Source organism: Athene cunicularia, assembly GCF_003259725.1.
Source record: "Athene cunicularia isolate RWA chromosome 1 unlocalized genomic scaffold, athCun1 chr1_part2, whole genome shotgun sequence".
NCBI classification, from domain to species: Eukaryota; Metazoa; Chordata; class Aves; order Strigiformes; family Strigidae; genus Athene; species Athene cunicularia.
In genome coordinates, this window is record NW_020799092.1 from 38,648,481 (window position 1) to 38,667,502 (window position 19,022).

General features: G+C 38.8%; 1 protein-coding gene across 21 annotated transcripts in view; it reads left to right on the forward strand.

Moving 5' to 3' along the window:
- The window catches only part of PPFIA2 (PTPRF interacting protein alpha 2), a 361,705-nt gene that overhangs the window by 172,135 nt on the left and 170,548 nt on the right, over window positions 1–19,022 (forward strand). For 12 of the 21 annotated variants that reach the window (XM_026841157.1, XM_026841148.1, XM_026841147.1 and 9 more), the window contains exon 3: window positions 16,740–16,802. The exons of the other annotated variants lie outside the window; for them this stretch is intronic. In XM_026841157.1, the coding sequence (XP_026696958.1) occupies window positions 16,740–16,802 (63 nt within the window). The remainder of the gene's footprint in view (window positions 1–16,739; window positions 16,803–19,022) is intronic. 21 annotated transcript variants of the gene reach the window in all.

Here is a 19,022-nt window from a genome sequence, read left to right on the forward strand (position 1 = left end):
GGCTGTGTTTGAGATGATCTATGGTGATCTGAATAATGAGCAGTCACCCATGGACCCAGATCAGGCCCCTTGCACACACCTGATGTGGCGAAAGTTCCTGTAGAGTGCACCAGAAGCACACTCGAAAGCATTGGCAATAGTGTCCTGGTGGACAGACACCCACACTCTAGCAGTGGATGGAGTGGTTGGCAAGCTCCGGCAATAGGAGGGAAATCTCCCTTCATCTCAACATTCCTGGGTCTCAGCTGTGGAGGAAATATCTCAGAGGGTCCAGAAAATGAAAGAGGACATGTCCTACATTCCACCTGCATGGGCCGATGTCTCAGCCATTAGAAGTAAATGTTTCCCCAACCAAGAGAAGGACAGTAGAAGGTACACACCATGAGGCACCCTGTGGTTTTTCCTCCGCAACCATGAAGAAAACATGAGGAGGTGGGATGGACAGCCCACTGCTGCCCTACCTGCATGAGTAGGGCAGCTGAAAGGGAAGAGCATCACAAAAGGGGAGTCCTCGAAGAAGAGCACAGCCCCAGTGTCCAGTCAGAAAGCCCCCATTCAGAATAGAATGGCCAACGTTATGTCTGACCCTCTTGAGGGGACCAGTGAATCATTCTTACAAGAAGTGAGCAATGCTGAGCAGGATTAGAGGGGCCCTCCCTCCAGCCAGGTGGAGGAAAGGGATAATCGGATTTACTGGACAGTGTGGATCCAATGGCCTGGCACGACAGACCCACAAGAGTATGAGGCTTTGGTGGACACTGGCGCACAGTGCACCCTGATGCCATCGAGCTCCAGTGGGGTTGAATCCATTTGCATCTCTGGAGTGACAGGGGGATCCCAACAGCTGACCCTACTGGAAGCTGAAGTGAGCCTGACTGGGAAGGACTGGCATAAGCACCCCATTGTGACTGGCCCAGATGCCCCGTGCATCCTGGGCATAGACTATCTCAGGAGAGGGTACTTCAGAGACCCAAAAGGGTACCGGTGGGCTTTTGGTGTAGCTGCCCTGGAGGAGGTTGAGCAGTTGTCCAACTTACCCGGCCTCTCAGAGGATCTCTCAGCAGTGGGGCGGCTTAAGGCTGAGGAGCAGCGAGTGCCGACTGCTACCAGGACGGTGCACCGGCGGCAGTACCGCACCAACTGAGATTCCCTGGTCCCCATCCATCAGCTGATCCGTCAACTAGAAAGCCAGAAGGTGATCAGCAAAGTTCCCTCACCCTTCAACAGCCCTATATGGCCAGTGAGAAAGCCTAATGGCGAATGGAGGCTAACTGTGGACTGCCGTGGCCTGAATGAAGTTACGCCAGCAATGAGTGCTGCAGTGCCGGACATGCTCGAGCTCCAGTATGAATTGGAGTCAAAGGCAGCCAAGTGGTACCCCACGATTGACATTGCTAACGCATTCTTCTCCATTGCGATAGCGCCAGAGTGCAGGCCACAGTTTACGTTCACTTGGAGAGGCATCCAGTACACCTGGAATCGATTGCCCCAGGGGTGGAACCACAGCTCCACCATTTGCCATGGACTGGTCCATACTGCACTGGAGAAAGGTGGGGCTCCAGAACACCCGCTGTACATTGATGACATCATTGTATGGGGGGGACACAGCCAAGGAAGTCTTTGAGAAAGGGAAGAAGATAATTGAAATCCTTCTGAAGGCCGACTTTGCCATTAAGCAAAAGAAAGTTAAGGGGCCTGCAAGGGAAATTCAATTCCTAGGAATAAAATGGCAAGATGGGCGTCGCCACATCCCAATGGAGGTGATAAACAAGATAACAGCCATGGCTCCACCAGCCTCTAAAAAGGAGACTCAGTCTTTCCTGGGCGCTCTAGGGTTCTGGAGGATGCACATCCTGAACTACAGCCTGATTGTGAGCCCTCTCTACCACGTAACCCGTAAGAAGAACGATTTTGAATGGGTCCCTGAGTAACAACAATCCTTTGAACAAATTAAATGGGAGATTGCCCAAGCAGTAGCCCTCGGGCCAGTCCGGGAAAGGCAGGAGGTTAAGAACATGCTCTACACCACAGCCAAGGAGAATGGCCCTACCTGGAGCCTCTGGCAGAGAGCACCTGGGGAAACCAGAGGATGACCTCTAGGCTTTTGGAGCCAGGGATACAAAGACTCTGAAGTTAATTATACACCAACTGAGAAGGAGATACTGGCAGCATACGAGGGAGTTTGGGCTGCCTCAGAAGTGGTCGGCACTGAAACACAGCTCCTCCTGGCACCCCTACTGCTGGTTCTGGGATGGATGTTCAAAGGAAAGTCTTCTTCCACACATCATGCAACAGATGCCACGTGGAGTAAATGGGTTGCGTTGATAACACGATGGGCTCAAATAGAGAACCCCAGCTGCCCAGGGATATTAGAGGTGATTACGAACTGGCCGGAGAGCAAAGATTTTGGGATGTCACCAGAACAGGAGGTGACACCTGCTAAGGAGGCCCCACCATATAACGAGCTGCCGGATGAGGAGAAGCGATATGCCCTGTTCACTGATGGGTCTTGTCGCATTGTGGGAAAACATCGACGATGGAAGGCTGCTGTATGGAGTCCCACACGACGGGTCACTGAAGCTGCTGAGAGGTTGAATTGAGCCAGTTCGTAGAGGTGAAAGCCGTTCAGCTTGCTTTGGATATTGCTGAGTGAGAAAAGTGGCCAAGGCTCTACCTCTACACCGACTTGTGGGCAGTGGCAAATACCCTGTGGAAGTGGTTGCAGCAATGGAAGCAGAACAACTGGCAACGTAAGGGTAAATCCGTCTGGGCCGCTGAAGTGTTGAGAACCGTCTGGGCTGCAGCCTGTGTGGAAAACTTCGTTGTGAAGGTGAGCCGTGTGGATACACATGTACCCAAGAGTCAGGCCACTGTTGAACATCGACACAACCAGCAGGCAGACCAAGCTGCTAAGATCAGAGTGGCTCAGGTGGACTTGGACTGGCAGCGCAAAGGTGAACTGTTCATAGCCCGGTGGGCCCATGAGACCTCGGGCCACCAAGGTAGAGATGCAACATACAGGTGGGCTCAAGATCGAGGGGTGGACCTCACCATTGACACCATTGCAGAGATCATCCACGGATGTGAGACGTGCTGCAAACAAACTTGCCAAGTGGGTGAAGCCCCAGCGGAATGGAGAGTGATGGCTGAAATATAGATATGGAGAGGCCTGGCAGATCGACTACATCACACTGCCACGGTCCCTCTGAAGCAAGCTCCACGTGCTCACAATGGTGGAAGTAACCACTGGATGGCTGGTAACTTACCCAGCGCCCCACGCCACCACCTGGAACACCATCCTGGGCCTTGAGACCCAAGTCCTGTGGCGACACGGCACCCCAGAGAGAATTGAGTCAGACAACGGGACCCACTTCTGGAACAGCCTCATAAATGCCTGGGCAGAAGAACACGGCATTGAGTGGGTCTACCATATCCCCTACCACGCACCAGCCTCTGGGAAGATGGAGCGCTACAATGGACTGTTAAAAACCACATTGAAAGCACTGGGAGGTGGCACCTTCACAGACTGGGACATGCATCTAGCAAAGGCGACCTGGCTAGTCAACACAGGAGGATCTGCCAGTCGAGCTGGCCCAGCTCAGTCGAAACCTCCACATGCTGTAGATGGGGATAAAGTCCCTGTGGTGCGCATGAGGAATACGTTGGGAAAAATGGTCTGGTTTAGTCCTGCAAAGGTAAAGGCAAACCCACGCAGGGATTGCTTTTGCTCAAGGACCTGGGTGCACCTGGTGGGTGATGCAGGACAGTGGAGAGGTTCAATGTGTACCACAGGGGGACTTGATTCTGGGTGAGAACATGCCATGAACTATGCTGTGCCTTTGTTGATCGTTGTTTTGTTATTGTTAACTGCTAAATGGCAGCTGGGCATGACGCAGATGTTATAAAGGTGTGGATTATGTCCTGGTTCAGCTAGGATAGGGTTAAGTTTCCCCAGCAGGGGGAAGGGATCTCCAGCCTGGTTATTCATACCATGCTGACGTCAGGTCCGGCAGCGCAGGAAGCTTTCCTTTGTGGCTTTTGTTGCGGGAAGCACGCATGGCGGGCTGTTTGTGTTCACTCTAGTATTTCTCTGTATATCTTTTGTTTTGTTTACTGTTATTACTGTTTTTGTTGTTAGTATTGTTATTGTTGTTGTTGTTCAGATTGTTATTTATTACACTGTTGTATTAAATTTCTCCTTTTTTCAACCCCGGCGTTTATGCCCTACTTAGTCCAAGGGTGGGGGAGGGACAAAGGCAATGTGGTCTCCGGTCCTGGCAGGGCCTGGACTAGCGCAGAATATCATGCAGTGGGTCTCCTCAAGGTGTGGATTTGGCAGCTGTGCATCAGTTACCAACATAAACTGCAAGAGAATTATTTCTCTTTCCCATCCTCCTTCCCCCTACCAAATGCATGAACAATTTTTCACTGCTCTTAAGATCTTCCTTTTAAGATGTTCCTGTGAGTTTGCCTAGTTAGAATGAATATTTAGGCACACTGTTAACTTTTAACTTGTGGTATTTGGAAGCTAATGCAACTTAGTTTAGACCACAGTGGAAAAAAAAAAAAAAATTTACTAATTTGAAATTCTAAGTTGAATTACTTTGCATTTTCCACATGCCAAGAGCAGGCAGTCAGTCTGCACTGCCTCTTTTGGTAAATTTACTGTCATCTGAATATTTGCAATTACAATGCTTTCTGCAGTATCTTAATACCTGAGAGACATATTTCATTTTATGTTTGATGTGGAATTGTGATATTGCAGTTTACATTAAAGTTAGCCTTTTATCTCAATTTACAACTGAAATAGAGAACATCTTGGAGGAAGGATTTAATGTTGAATGAAATTAGGGGTTTCTTGAGTGTTCCCAAGATGGAATAAATTTGGTATAGTTAAAAACCCATAACACTGTAAGGAATATGGTTTGGTTTCTTGTTTTATAGAAAAAAATTGCTGTCACCATTTCTCAGAAGTCTGATTGTCTAGACATTCTCTTAGTCTGACTGTGTCCTTTACAAAGAGTTAGCAACTCATTGGTATTTTGCTTGAAATGGGAACTCAGCTAAGCTTCCCTCTGACAGAGATGTGTTCATCTTCAGTGCCAACCTGAAAATCCAGTGCATTTGGCACCTGCTAAAGTTTTCCTTTCCCATGCTTGCCTGTGAGCAGTGTTGATGAAGCAGTGGTGAGGAAACAGCTTTTCAAAGCCAAGAGAAATGAACTTTATTTTGCCAAGAGAAATGAACTAAACAACAAAATGCTTGGCATTCCTTGGGAAGCAAGGCTTGTAGCTTTCTGGCTAAGAGAGATGACTATGCTATATTCAAACCATCTAACTTTAGGCAGTTCACACAGATGTTAAGAATTACCTTTGAATGTACCTGCTTTTCTCACTCACAGGTCAGAATCTTGAGCTTTTAACTTCAAGTACTCTGAATTACATTTAATTTAGATGAGATTTGAAAATTCACTTTCAGCTTTTCTTGGTACAGATTCTGGATCATAGTTGCTCTTTATTGAACTGTGCACTCTCCATTTCTTTGTACAGCTCGTGTTTTAAGGGATCAGGGTATTTTGATCTGCCCTTTCCCAACTGTTAGAAAAATTTCCCTATTAACAAAGCTAAGATCTTTATCATGATGCCTGGCTGTTTTATGAGGATTCTTCTTCTGGGGGGCTATTAGTTCATATCTTTATTTTCTCTTTTTAGCTATGTTTTATGAACACTTTTTAGCTTATAAAAATAATACTTGAAGTACACATAACATACAGATAAAATCAGTTTATAACTTACTAGGTTGTTACAGTTGCCATCTTTTCAGTGACAGTATGACATGAAATTTTGATTTTTTTAAAACTAAATGTTGGAAAGCTGTTATTTCTTTTTTCTAGCCCCAATATAATGTTCAACAATTCAATTTTTATATTAAATTTGCAGAATGTTATTAGTGTTATTTTCCGACCATCATGGTTTAAATTTTTACACTAACCAACAAAACACCTGTTTGCAAACTAGATTCTGTATTTTTTATATATGCATTTTTCTATATCTGCAGTTATTTTGTACTCAAAAAGATTGGTTTGGTCTGGATTTGCAGTCTTTCATGTTGCTGTGTGGGTGAGTCCGAGAAAAAAATATAGCCAATATTTATCCAGTGATGCTTTGATGCTAATGCTTTAGCTGTTTGAATGTGTTGCCAGGGTAATGTTCTACTCCTTTTATTCTTTTCGCTGTAGTCAGTGAAGTATGTGCTCCTGAATTTAGCATTTTAAGTTGTGCTATAGTCTCAGTTTTATATGGTCATGATAATTATTGTTATACATTAAAATCCTGGTGTTTAGCTAGGTAGAATAGCTGTAGGCAGAGAAGCAAGATCCTAGGTATCAGGAAGTCTTTTCTTCCATGGACTACTCCTTGGTCACTGCTGAAGCACCAGGGACTAATAGCAGCATAGAGAAGGAAACTGGGCTGTCGTGCTCACTTTCCTCAGTTCTCCTGGCGTACACACACTTTAATCACCCTTGTCAATTTTTTCAACATATTTTCAACATCCATTTCTGTTAATTTTCATGAAAAAAGAAATAGCTCTTCCAACATACTCTGTTAGGAAGTGATACATGCTTCAAGTAGCTGAAGGGAATATTTCATGTGGAGAAGATTAACTACTTACGTAAAGAAAAGTTCCCAAAGCTTTTTTTTTTTTCTTGGAACATTTTAGATTTGGGCTTCCACTCAGTGCGGTGTTGAGTTCTAAACTAGTGTCAAAAATGACAGCTGAAAAAGAGTTTTAAAAAGCCTTTGTGAATAAATGTGCTGGTTTGATACATATACACCATCCTCGGTCTGCTGGTCTTCACCTGCAAAGTTTGATATTTAATTTAAATCAAAATTGTTTCAGTTTTTTTCTTTCAAAATTAGAATTTAATTTCATTTTTTAATGTGCTCTTCTTAATAACTCTTTTCATGAAAGCTTTTGTGGAAAGATTGAGTAATCTCCCTCTCCTACATAGCTAAGTTAATAAATGTAGAAATCTACATTTGAGCTATAGTTAATGGAGAGGAATGACCAGTTTTATGTGCATTTCACCCTAAAGTAGTTCCTGTCATAGGCCAGATTAAATTTGGCTTTATTTCGATAGTGTAGGGTTTTAGGGTTTGGGGGGTTTTAACTCATTGGACTCTGTGGATAAACACATTATTTCCCTACCCTGTTGCAATACAAGAGATGAAACTGTATCTGAGGGCTAATGCAAATAATCTTCCATTTTCAGTCACATAGATATAATATACATGTTTTCACTTTCAGTAGATAGTAAAAAAGATTTCTGTTTTGCCTCTTCATCACTCACCGCTTGTTATTTTCATTGGAAGTACCTCCACTTAGTCTCCCCTGATATCCTCCACTTTTGGGCTGTCTTTCCAAGGTGTAGTTTCACTGCCTGTGTCTGCCACTGCTCATGGCTTTTTCAAGTGACATTAATGTGAAGCTGAACTGATTTCTGATATCTGACTGTTGCCCAGAGGGTTATGAACAGCTGAGAGGACGACCAAATTCTTGTTAATTTTTCTGCTGCTGCTTAGAAGCATCATAAGCAGCCTCAGTTCCTGAAACTGTTTAAATCATAAATGTATCACTGCACTGCTGTATATTTGTTTGGTATTTGGATGTCAGGATTGGGGGTGGGATGGGGTGTCTTTAAATGCAAAGAACAATGCTGCTGCTGAAGCCTGTGACTTAGACTTCTATACTTGCTGGAAAAAGCAAACAAAGCAAAACCAGCAAATGGCATCCAACCAGTGTACAGGTATCCCATGCATATATTGTTTATACACACACAAAATGTTCCCTTCTGCCTTTTTTCAGAGAAAACATTTCTCAGAGCTATACTTGCACAATGCCTTGCAAACATGGTGGCAAGTTACAATATAAAGTACTTTAAATAATAATTGCTGTAAAACAGCAGAAATACATGTGCTGGCTCTGACCTATTGAGGACCTGCAGAATACTGTATAGTCATCAGTGAGACAGGGAGGGAGAGAGCCAGATTGCTTGGAAGATGGCCCAACAGAGTAGCATTAAATCCCTCAGGAATTAGCACTGTCATACGCCTGTTCCACTCGTATGTTCAAGAGCAAGCTGTATTTTTTCAGCAATGACTTTTCTAGAAGGATAAGCACTTAAAATAAACCACCAATCTAAGAACAGTTCTACCAAAACACTTTGCAGGCTGTAGATATGCGTACATGTTTTTCTCTGAGGGGACAGACAGAAAAGTCAGTGTGCAACAGTGTTATCCGTATTTACTGCCCTTGTAAGAATGAGGTTATAGTTATAAAAAAGGTATTTGACTTGTATAAAAACAGAAAATAGAATATGAAATTATTTTCATGGGGTTTGGGATTTACACCGATAATCTCAGCAGTCCTCTTGTTGCTGGAATTAGAATTGGAAGAGCTTTAATCAAAAAACCTCCTTCCTCTTACATCATCAGGTGACTGGTTTTATGTGTTTTTTATTTTCCTCTTTAAATTTCTCCAACTCCATAGTTTAAAAACCATAGATTTATCTATTCTCCAAAGAAAGACAGAGCAGAAATAAATCTTCTTAAACACTATGTAGCCAAATGCCAAAGGAGAAATTATCATAAATTAAAAGAAGTACTTTCTTTGCTGTGGATACCTTTTCAAAATGTATTTGATCAAAGGGGGGGAGAGGGAAGAATATGTATGTTCTTTAAAATCCTTTTCATATAGTACTTTCTTAGGTAATGTTCAAAAATGTCTTAGTAGAAATTGCCAATGATGTGATGATATTTAAGACTGAATCTTGTTTGAGAGGCTGGTGATTGTGTGTTTCAAAGCTATACCAAGACAACTCATGGTTGTATACTCAATTTGTACAAGGTTATTATATTTTACTGTGCAGTCACATCCTTCATACTTAAAATTTAATGAACCATCCAAGAAGCATTAAATGTGGCCTTTCCTATATCCCTCATCCCTGAGCTGTGTTGCAGAGTCTGGGATGGAGGATGCAGAGTCAAAGTCAACCTCACTCGGTTTGTCCCTGTAGTGGCCAAAGCAGTTTTCTCCTCTAACTCACTCTAACAAACTACATTTGTTCAGGTCTCTTGTCACAGCTGCACTGAACACAGCAATGTGGTAGGGCTATTGTCAGTCCTTCATGACTGGTCTCCCCAGCTGCTGGGGATGGACTGTGTCATTTCTTTTTCATTATGTACCATGGGACTGAGATCAGGGAAGACATTATGTTCCTTTTCCTTTGCAAGAGGAATAAAACACTAGTTTTCCACTTCACTGTCTGAAAAGAGAACTTCTCCTCATTACCTCATATGCCTTCTCTTATTCTCCTGGAAGGAGTCATTGGTGTACGTCTGAAGTCTGGCATATTCTGGATTCATAAACCAACACAGCATAGACAGTCCAAGTTTGCATGTGACAAAGCAGGCAGTGACTTGCAGAGGAACAGGAAGTTCCCAGACAGATATAGGAAACTTTAAATTAATACAAGTTAGTTTTTTGTACTGTAATGGCTATAATTTTAATATGAAGGCTATGAAAGATAAACCATTACTGAAGCTTAGCTATCTACAATTACAATTTCCAGATAGACTTGTCTTGAATACTGTTATTGAAGGACCACTTTGCAGTTGGTCAAAATAGTTCAGTCTATCTTCTGATTATTTGGCTTGGTGAGGATTTGGGATTTACACTGATAATCTCAACTGATTGGGCAGAGCACAAATTCTTCTATGTATATGTATGTACAGTTAGATGATAAATGTGTGTTAAGTGCCTTTAAAGAGAATTCTATCTATCTTGTACTTTCCAAAGTAAATACACAAGCCAGAAATAGCAAAACACAAATCTCTTAAGATACAACTGACTTGCCCTCAGTGTTGATGTTTCAGAATTTATAGTGATGGGAATTTTTTTTACAGTTTTCCTATCATACTCATCTAGTCCAGTTAACATGATGTTTAAATCAAAAGTAGAAGCACTGCCTGACTTCTTCAGGGAAAAAGACATTCACTTTTTACCTAGTGGGAATGCTTAGTTGCAAAATTCCTCAAAACTGTCTTTCAAGCTTTTCATCAATATTGCAGACATTTACGCTGTTCTGTTACTGGGGAAAAAAAAAAAAAAAAAAAAACCCAAGCTTAGTTTAGCATTGATGCTATGTTCTCTCTGATATTGTATACATAATAAATGATATTAAAACAATGTTGTGAACCTGAATCCTATCTGTTTGCAGCGTAAGGTATCCTGATAACCACATGAAAAATAAGCACTGAGGAGACGTGATCAAAAGCTTGAATGAAGGCTTCTGTATTTTATCCCTTACCATCTTACATTCTCCTTGCATGGTTTAATCAAGAGTTGAGGTATACGCTTCTGGGCATCTGTGGAAGAGAGGGGGTCATGCCAGTTGCTCCTTTTTGTTTGTTCACACTCATACAGAACAAGGCGTGTCCCAGAGTCCATAGCCCAGGCAGAGCAGAATATCTTTCAGGAGTGCAAGAAGGCGCTGCATTCTGCACTCACCCAAAGGCATGTTTTCCTTTGCCTCATTCTGCTTCCAGGAAATCAGATGGCAGATTGTCCCTGTTTCCAGGAAATTTGACATGCTGGCACATGCACTTAAGGAAATGAGGGAAGTACTCATTACTCCAAACCAAAACTATTATTGACTCTCCTGTGTTTTTCCCTATGTAGAAATCTGAGGATTGGAACAGGAACAGATTTTGAATAGGCTTCACCTGACATTTGTGCAGCATTCAAAGTTGTATGCTGTTGTTGAAAATGATGTAGACATGCCTTTGGCTTTGCTGTCTACTGTAGTCATACCGTGAGAATGAGACTACAGGAAGCAAAATTTTCAAATTAGAGCGATTATGATTCACTGTATTTTGAACGTATTTTCAGATTTCTCTCTCCCACAAGATCCATGAGGTGTCTGAAACCTGTATACATCCCTCAGGTTTGCTCCAGCTCTGTCTAGCCTGGATCTGTCAGAGGTCTGATCTCCTGAGACCATGTGCACAGTATAACACTGTAAACATCATACCTTTCTAAACTACGTTTGTCATATTTCAGGGCAGTATGTAGACATGTGTAAACTGCTTTATCTTCCTTCCCCACAGTCTGGGTGTCAGTGACAAAAGAGATTATTATTGTAGACTGGGGACAAGTCTAGCAGCTGGGTGATTAGAGGAGCAGGATTTCAGGGAGTGCAGGAAAACACTGTAAATGTATTTGATTGGTGGTGGGGTTTTTTTAAATTTTATTTTATTTTTCTCTTTCATTTCTTTTACACCTCTTTCTTTTCAATACTAGTCATCGATAAAATTATTTGGAACTGGACCTGGAACATAAATATCAGCCTTCATGCTTCATTAGACAGAGCAAAAGAGTAGACAGCATGATTTCCACAGACCTAGTTTGAAAAGTAATTAGCGTAACATTCCAACATGTTCATATAGTTTCATAATTTTAGGTTATAGCAAATGAGCATGTCATTTGTTTTCTACACTTGTAATAAAAAAATCTTGTAGTTTGAAAAGACTTTATGTGAAGGAAATTCTGACAATTAGGCAAGGAAATATTTTTTGACTAAGAACTGTTCAGACTTTCTAGGGTCTTTTTATTAAATAAATTTTTAGTGATGGAATATATGCCTGAATTATTTCTGTGCCTTGGTACAACACAGAGGCATGATCTTGAGATCTTTTAATGGCTATATGACCTCAAACTCTACTTCTGTGATCGCTTTTTTGAATCTTTATTTGCTATAATAAATTTATCCTAAGTTCAGTACATTAAATCAATATTTTATAGTATAAGAGCTTATTGTAACTACAGTGATTTTCTGTATTCACATCTCAAAAGATTTTTAAAATGATCAAAGGATAATTATTTCAGTCACTGTTATATGGGTAAACAAATAAATATTAATCTTATTAACTCATTAAAATTATCATCTAATGATGTATTATTACCTTACCTTGTATCGTCATGTTACAGTACTGTGGGAAGCTTACTATACAGACTGCAAAGTCTGTCTTTCTTACATATTAGGTTTTAAGGTCTAGATCTTGAAACTTTTTACATGTAGATTTAACTCAGTGATAGCAAGTTCCCTGTAGCTCAGTGGGAAACCTAATTTATCCAGAGCAAGCCCCAAGAGCTTCAAACTTTTCCATGACTTGAAACTTCAGGCAGGTGCAAAACTAGAACTATTGTCAGGGTTAAAATTCTGTCCAGATTGTCTAAGGATAGACTAGGTAAGGTGGTAAATCTTCACATTCTTCATATTTTGTTCCCTTCTGTTGTAGGAGCAATCTGTCCTTCTCAGTTGATAGGTATCAAATTTAGCATAATGAAAACCAAATAACATTTAATATTGAAAAATAATAGAATCATAGCATGACTTAGGTTGGAAGTGATCTCTGGCATCCATACAGAGCTAATTTGATAATTAGACCAGGTGTCCCAGGGTCCTGTCCAGTCAAGTTTTGAAATGATCTTCCATAAATGAGAACACATTGGTGGGTATAGATTAAACTGATTTCAACTTGAGTTGAAGGTACTGGTTGTGAAGTAATCATGTGAAATGACATGGAACAGGCTTCACTTCAGGATAGGCTAAGCTGAAGCCACTTTCCTAGTCTGAGTGCAGAGAACAGGCAGTGAATTTTACTATGAAATATAAACAAATATTGTACCTGTTTATTGTGAAAGTGTTCTTTTTGGTTTTATCTTGTTTTTTTTCTCCAACTACTAAATAACAATTAGTCTACTTTCTACAGGAATGGCTTTAGAAAGTAGGTAATGGGTCTGTTCCTTTTGGGCTTTTCACCTTGAAGACTGTTCTGATGGCTTGCTAAGCATGACCTGTTAGCTCCCCTACAAAGAGATGACACATAAGGGAAGAAACGGTTCTCTTCTGACTGCCTAGATTCACTAATTTATGTGAGTAAATACAATTTTCAGTAGACTAGAACACCTAAATAGCATTTTGGACTGTGGTGAGTGGTATAAGACTGGTCACCACAAGATTCTTGTCAAGAAACACCAAATATTGTCTGAGGGAGAATTTTTTATTTCTGAGAGAAGGATTATAATTATTTTTCTAGTAAGTAGGTTCCACCTGTCAGATACCTACATTATAGAAGTCAAAGAATTGGGGAAGATTCTGAAATGGTTTCTTCAATTTATCTATAAATTAGATTTATTTGGTGAATATCTGGATTTGTCTGCAGCTTTGGATACCACTGATTATAGAACCTGACTTGCTTTTTTATTCCATGTCCATATTTTGAAATTAGTGCTATATTGCTCATATCATAACTGAGAGGAAGAGTTCCTGCTTTACCAGCGCTTTGGCTGGGGTCTTGCTAAGACGGTTTGCATTGTAACGATGTTGGTATTTAGGAAAATACGTCTTGTATCATGTGACCCTAACAGCAAGATCACTCGAAAGCCCAGTGTAATTAATCGATTTAAAAAATGCAGTTGCCACATGGTATAAGCTCAGGTATATCAGTGTTAGACTTCACGAATTTTCATGTATTTCTTGAAGGTTAATTTACAGAATTAGCTAAAACTTTCATTTTAGTGTTTCCACAGAAGCTTGAAATTGTAGCCTCATATATCCTTTATCATTATTTCCATCTAGTTGTAAAATGTAGCCCAGTTTGATGCATATGTAGGCCATTATTCATGATTATTATCTGATGCGTTCTTGGAAACTCCAGGAGGGGTAGCTGGACTGTGTATGTACCTAGAAGGATTTTTATAGGTGGTGCATTTTCTGAAAATGTTTTCAGATGTGCTACAGCCTCACACAAGGCTTTTCTATACAGAGAAAGGAGCCCAAAAACATTTCTGGGTCCATCATTTAGGATACACCTTGAGAATCTGTCCCAGTACATGTAGTTCACAAGTAAAGAGTAGCTGAAGTGCTCATCCCAGGCAAGAATATATGCATGTTCTAGAGATTCATTTTCAGAATTTTCTATCCTTGTTGACCCTATTTTCTTCTCTGATAAATGTTAATAGTTATGCAGTTTCTCAAGGAGGAAGACCAAACTGCTGTAGAAAGTTTCATGAATATTAATTCTAATAAGTTATAGTTATTAGGGTACAAATTACTGAGTAGATGCTATAATATTAGATGCACTCCTGAATAGAATAAATGTTTTATCAACATGCATGAGATGGGAATTGCTGCATTACTTACACTGCATAACTCATTCATCAGTTTTGTATCTCACATGAATGCTGGTAAAATCATCATGATAATATGATGGATTTTCCTTAACGTGCATAGTTTGAAAACAAACAATATTAGAATTAATGCACAAATTTTATACTTTTTATTGAATATTTTCCTTTCATTTCTCTCACACTTGACATTTTAGGCACTATGAGTCCAGTTGGACTACTATGGCTGGAAGGAAATAGCCTTATGGCATTGAAATATCAGGGATCACTCATTTTCAATTACGTAAAGTTTCCTATATTAGGCCTGAAGAGTCAAAATACTGGACCTTAACCCTATCAGCTGCTAGGGTTGAACACTGCTCATTTTACACCTTTCATCAATAAAAACAGTTAATCACAGTTTTACAAGAGGAAAAGGGGGAAAAACTGTTTACAAGATAATTTTAAAAAATAGGATAAAGTTACTCAGGTTATTACTGTAAAGAGTGATGGACAACAAAGATGAATTAGTTAACAGAGCTCAGATGCAGCAGTCAAAAGTATACAGTAGATCTACCTTTTTGCACAAAAATTCAAAATTATCAGAAAACATTACATGAGACATATGTAAATTTTAAAATGTGCAAAAAAGTGTAAGCTATTTACACATTTTCCAGGTGCATTTGTTTCAACTCTTTTTTTACTAGTTGGTATGTATAAACATTGAGATTGAATTTAATAAGCATTAAACCATTATTAAATAAAGATGTCTGAGACTGAAATGATGAATGGTTAAAGTTTATAATGTGTATGTTTTCTTGTGCTGAGATATTGTTTATTTAAAAGAATGTCATGCTGACATAATGTGGGCTGTGTTTTCCTTACAAAATTCTGGAGCAACAGTGGTGTTAAAGATCCATCTAAACAGGATTCATGAATTGACCATGAAGTTGCTTTGCATGGAAATGTTCTTTTCAAAAGTAGTTGCTTTGTATGAAGTGACATCTCCTTTAAAAAAAAAAAAAAAAAACAAACCAAAAAAAACCCAGTAAACAAACATCATAAAAATGTTTTAAAATATTTAAGGATATAAGTCTAAAGAAGGGAAATCTGACACAAGCAAGTTAAGAACTTGCCAGTGTACATCGAGAGTTTTGCCACGAGTACCATAATTCTCCTGTAAAAAATTGGAAGTTGAAAACTATTTCAACTACTTTAAAACTGTTTTGAATCACAATATGAATTCATTGGCAATATGTGGTTTGTAGACAGATGAACATGGATGCATGCCTATGGCTGTTGTTAAATATAGTGATAATGCACACATTTTTGTGTACTGCCAATGCAAGTAATAATATGCAGTCAGACTTAACTTCCTCATAAATTATAATAGTAATTATAAAACACATCCTGCTATATGCATTTTATAAATGTTATATTATGCTACCAAAAATACTTGAATCCAAAAATACTGTCTTTTTTCAGTTCTGAATACCATGTTTACTGAATTGAGTTGTTAAACAGTCACAGAAATAAAGCTTAGGTGAATATTTACTTTGAGAAATGATGAAGCTCAACTATAATTAGCATGAATATTGTATGTATTGTTACATGTGCTCTCAACAAAAGAAATTGTTTAGAGATTTAGTCTAGAACTATTGTGTGTGTTTGTTTGTTTGTTTGTTTGTTTAATGGCAGTTAGAGTAGATTGAACCAGAGGTTTAAAAAATACTTCTAGAACTTTCTGAAAATTTCTGCTGTTAATTACCTCTGAAGTAAATATGGAAATCTGAAGAAATGTCATCTGGTCAGATTACCTAGTAGTTAGGGTATTTCTAAAGAAGAATGTTATATGTTGGGCTCTGCAAAAATAAATGTAAGAGTCATGAAAAAGGAGGAAAAATAGCATTCAGTGCTAAAATATATTCATCGGTTAGCTGAAGGGACTTCCAGATTTTTAACTGCACATGGCTTTTTTCCTTACTATCTTTCCCCTCTTGTGATTGTTTGGTGCAACAGAAAAGTCTGAGACAGCATGAAAAATTTATCAGTTTAATAGGTAAATTCTACCTAATAATTTAACAGGTTTACTTCTTTTGGTGTCTTTTCATAAAGTTCCATTTAATTTGGGGAAGATCCTATTTTCTTCAAACCTTACAAAGAGGTAAACCTTCTGCTTTCTGTAGACCTCAGATTAAAGTTAGCCTTGGAGCTATGATTATTTCTCCAGTTATCTGACCATTTGGCAGGGCTTCAGAGTTCATTTCTGTGAACACAGTGCAGAGCACTGAAGAGAGTTACTATTTGGTTGTTTTCAGCACATCATGAGCCAGAAGATGTAACAATACTTTAAAAATTTTTATGTGAATTTTGGTTGAGCCACATTTTTGTTCTATCAGCTTGCTTGAATGGTAATAACATTCATCTTGGCATGGTGTAATTTAAATATACTGTAGCATTGTACAACATTCTGTTCCATTCAGCAGAATCTCTGTTGCCCCCTTTTTCAGATGACGGTTGCTGCTGGTACGAGCATTGAGAATAACATTCAAAGGACCATATCCTGCCCTAATGTATGTTCAAAATATCTTGGATTTTCGTGTAATTTAAATGCGAAGCCTCCTTATGTGAATTTGATATTTTGTTGCCCACAGAAGCCTATGCATCTTGAGGTTACTTCACACTATGTATTTCAAGGTCAATGAATATTGTACTACAAGTGAGGTCTCAGCCTATCAAAATTACCCAATTACTGTCATTTTTTTTTCTATATGGTTGATGATGCAGCTAAATAAAGACAATGATAATATATTCACAGTTTCTTCTGTGTTTACCTTGCTTCCCACCCAGCTCAATGCTCCTGTCAGTTGAAATCAGAACAGCAATACACAAAATGAGGAAACCAATGAGAGGTTTTATTTATTCTACTTAACCTTGTTCTAAATTGGATTTTCATATAAAGATGTGTAATACTATATTTGGAAGGAAGGTAATTTCATAGTTCTTACTTAAGTATATCCCATGAGTTAAAATACAAAGTAGTTACTGTTGCTCATGAAAGGTAGAATAAGAAATCTATTTTGTTAACAAAAGAAGCACATTATTCACTTGTAGTATAATAGGTCATTTGTCTTTTTTAATTAATGGAAAGTCATTGGGCCAAAATTGAACTCTTATACATTAATGGGGAAACATTAATGAGAATTTGGGATGTACCACTGAGAAACGACTGTGGGTGTTCTTTGTATAGAAGTTATTTTTTATATATAAATATATATATGTTTAATAATTTATTTTTCAGGTAAAGATTATCATGTTTTTAGGGGAACTGACAGAAGGAATTCAGGATAAGCATTTCCATCACCTTAAATTCTTTTAAGATAGAGCAAATAATCAAAGTACAAGCACAATAGTTAAAATAACTAATAGCTAAGAGAAAAAATACTGTTAATTAATATTGGCAAGAAGTTAGTTCATCCTCCCTGTCTGGGAAGAAAAAAAAAAATCAGCACCTTAAAACAATCTATTTTCTGGAAAGTTTGTGCTTTTAAGGGAACATAGAGAAATTCTTTAGACTGCATTCTTAAACATGCAGATACTGCATCTGACTATCTGAATCATTATGGGTTTCTGAATACATTCCTTGAATAGATCAGTGCTATCAGTTCTTGGCTATGATTTGTACTGTTCAATTCCAGTTTCAGACTTGCTTCTATGCAGAGGAAAAAAGCTTCATCAATACATAATGTATGATTAATCTCCAGTCTCTTTCAGATTTTCAACATGACTTTAACTTCTCCAAGGCAATTTTAGTATTTCAGTCTGCAAATAGTACAATTTTTAATGGATGACAGCAATATGAAAGATAATAATATGAGAGAATTGACAAGCATGGAAAAATGAAGGATTTCAGATTTAGTTACGGAAGTCCGTACCATTACTTCAATATTGTTTGAGGTCTTTTAGTTTGTTTTCTTTTTTTGAAAAGTACATTGAGACAGAATTTAAATAGATACTTTATTAAAAGAATGAAATAAACCAACAACTCAGAGGTTACTTTTTATTGTTTGGATTATATCCGTTACCACTAAAATCAGTAAGGAACTAATTCACTGCCATTGAACAAGAATATCCTTATTCTTGCCTTAAGAGGTCACAACAGCTGTCATTGTAAACTACAGTTCTTAATTATCCCCCATTTTAATTTTGTTCCTTCTCTTTGGGCTTCCGTGAGGTATGGGGTTTTTTTTTTTTTGTTTTTATTTTTTTCCTCCAAAAAGAACCATATCAACCTCCACAAGAAAGAGGATAAAATTTAGAATTCATTAAATGCTCATCTAACTTCATCTCCTGATTTTCCTGTCTAAAGTTTAATGTTGAATTTAATGTTGTTGTCTCTGCTCTAGAGACAGTGGAGCCTAGATTCAGTCTTACTTGTTGTCTCCCTGAAGGTATCAGTCTTTCTCAATTAAAAAGAGGACCTAAACATCCATCTTGGCTTAGATACCTTGCTTATAGGTGGCTGAAATTAAGCAATTCAAACCCTGTTTTCCCAGTTTACGATGATGTTTAGGACAAGAATTACCTCACTGAACTGTAGACTCCTGAAAGCCCGGTGTTCAATTACGCTATGATGCAGCGCTGCTTTCAATGAAGAAAACAAGATATAACATCTGAAGAATCAACCCTCTTAAGATAGCTTGGATGGATTTCACTGAGGGGTCTTTTTCTCTTAAGTTAAGCAGTAGGTTAGGCAAATGAGTTTAGACTAGACATTAAAGAGCATTCTCAAA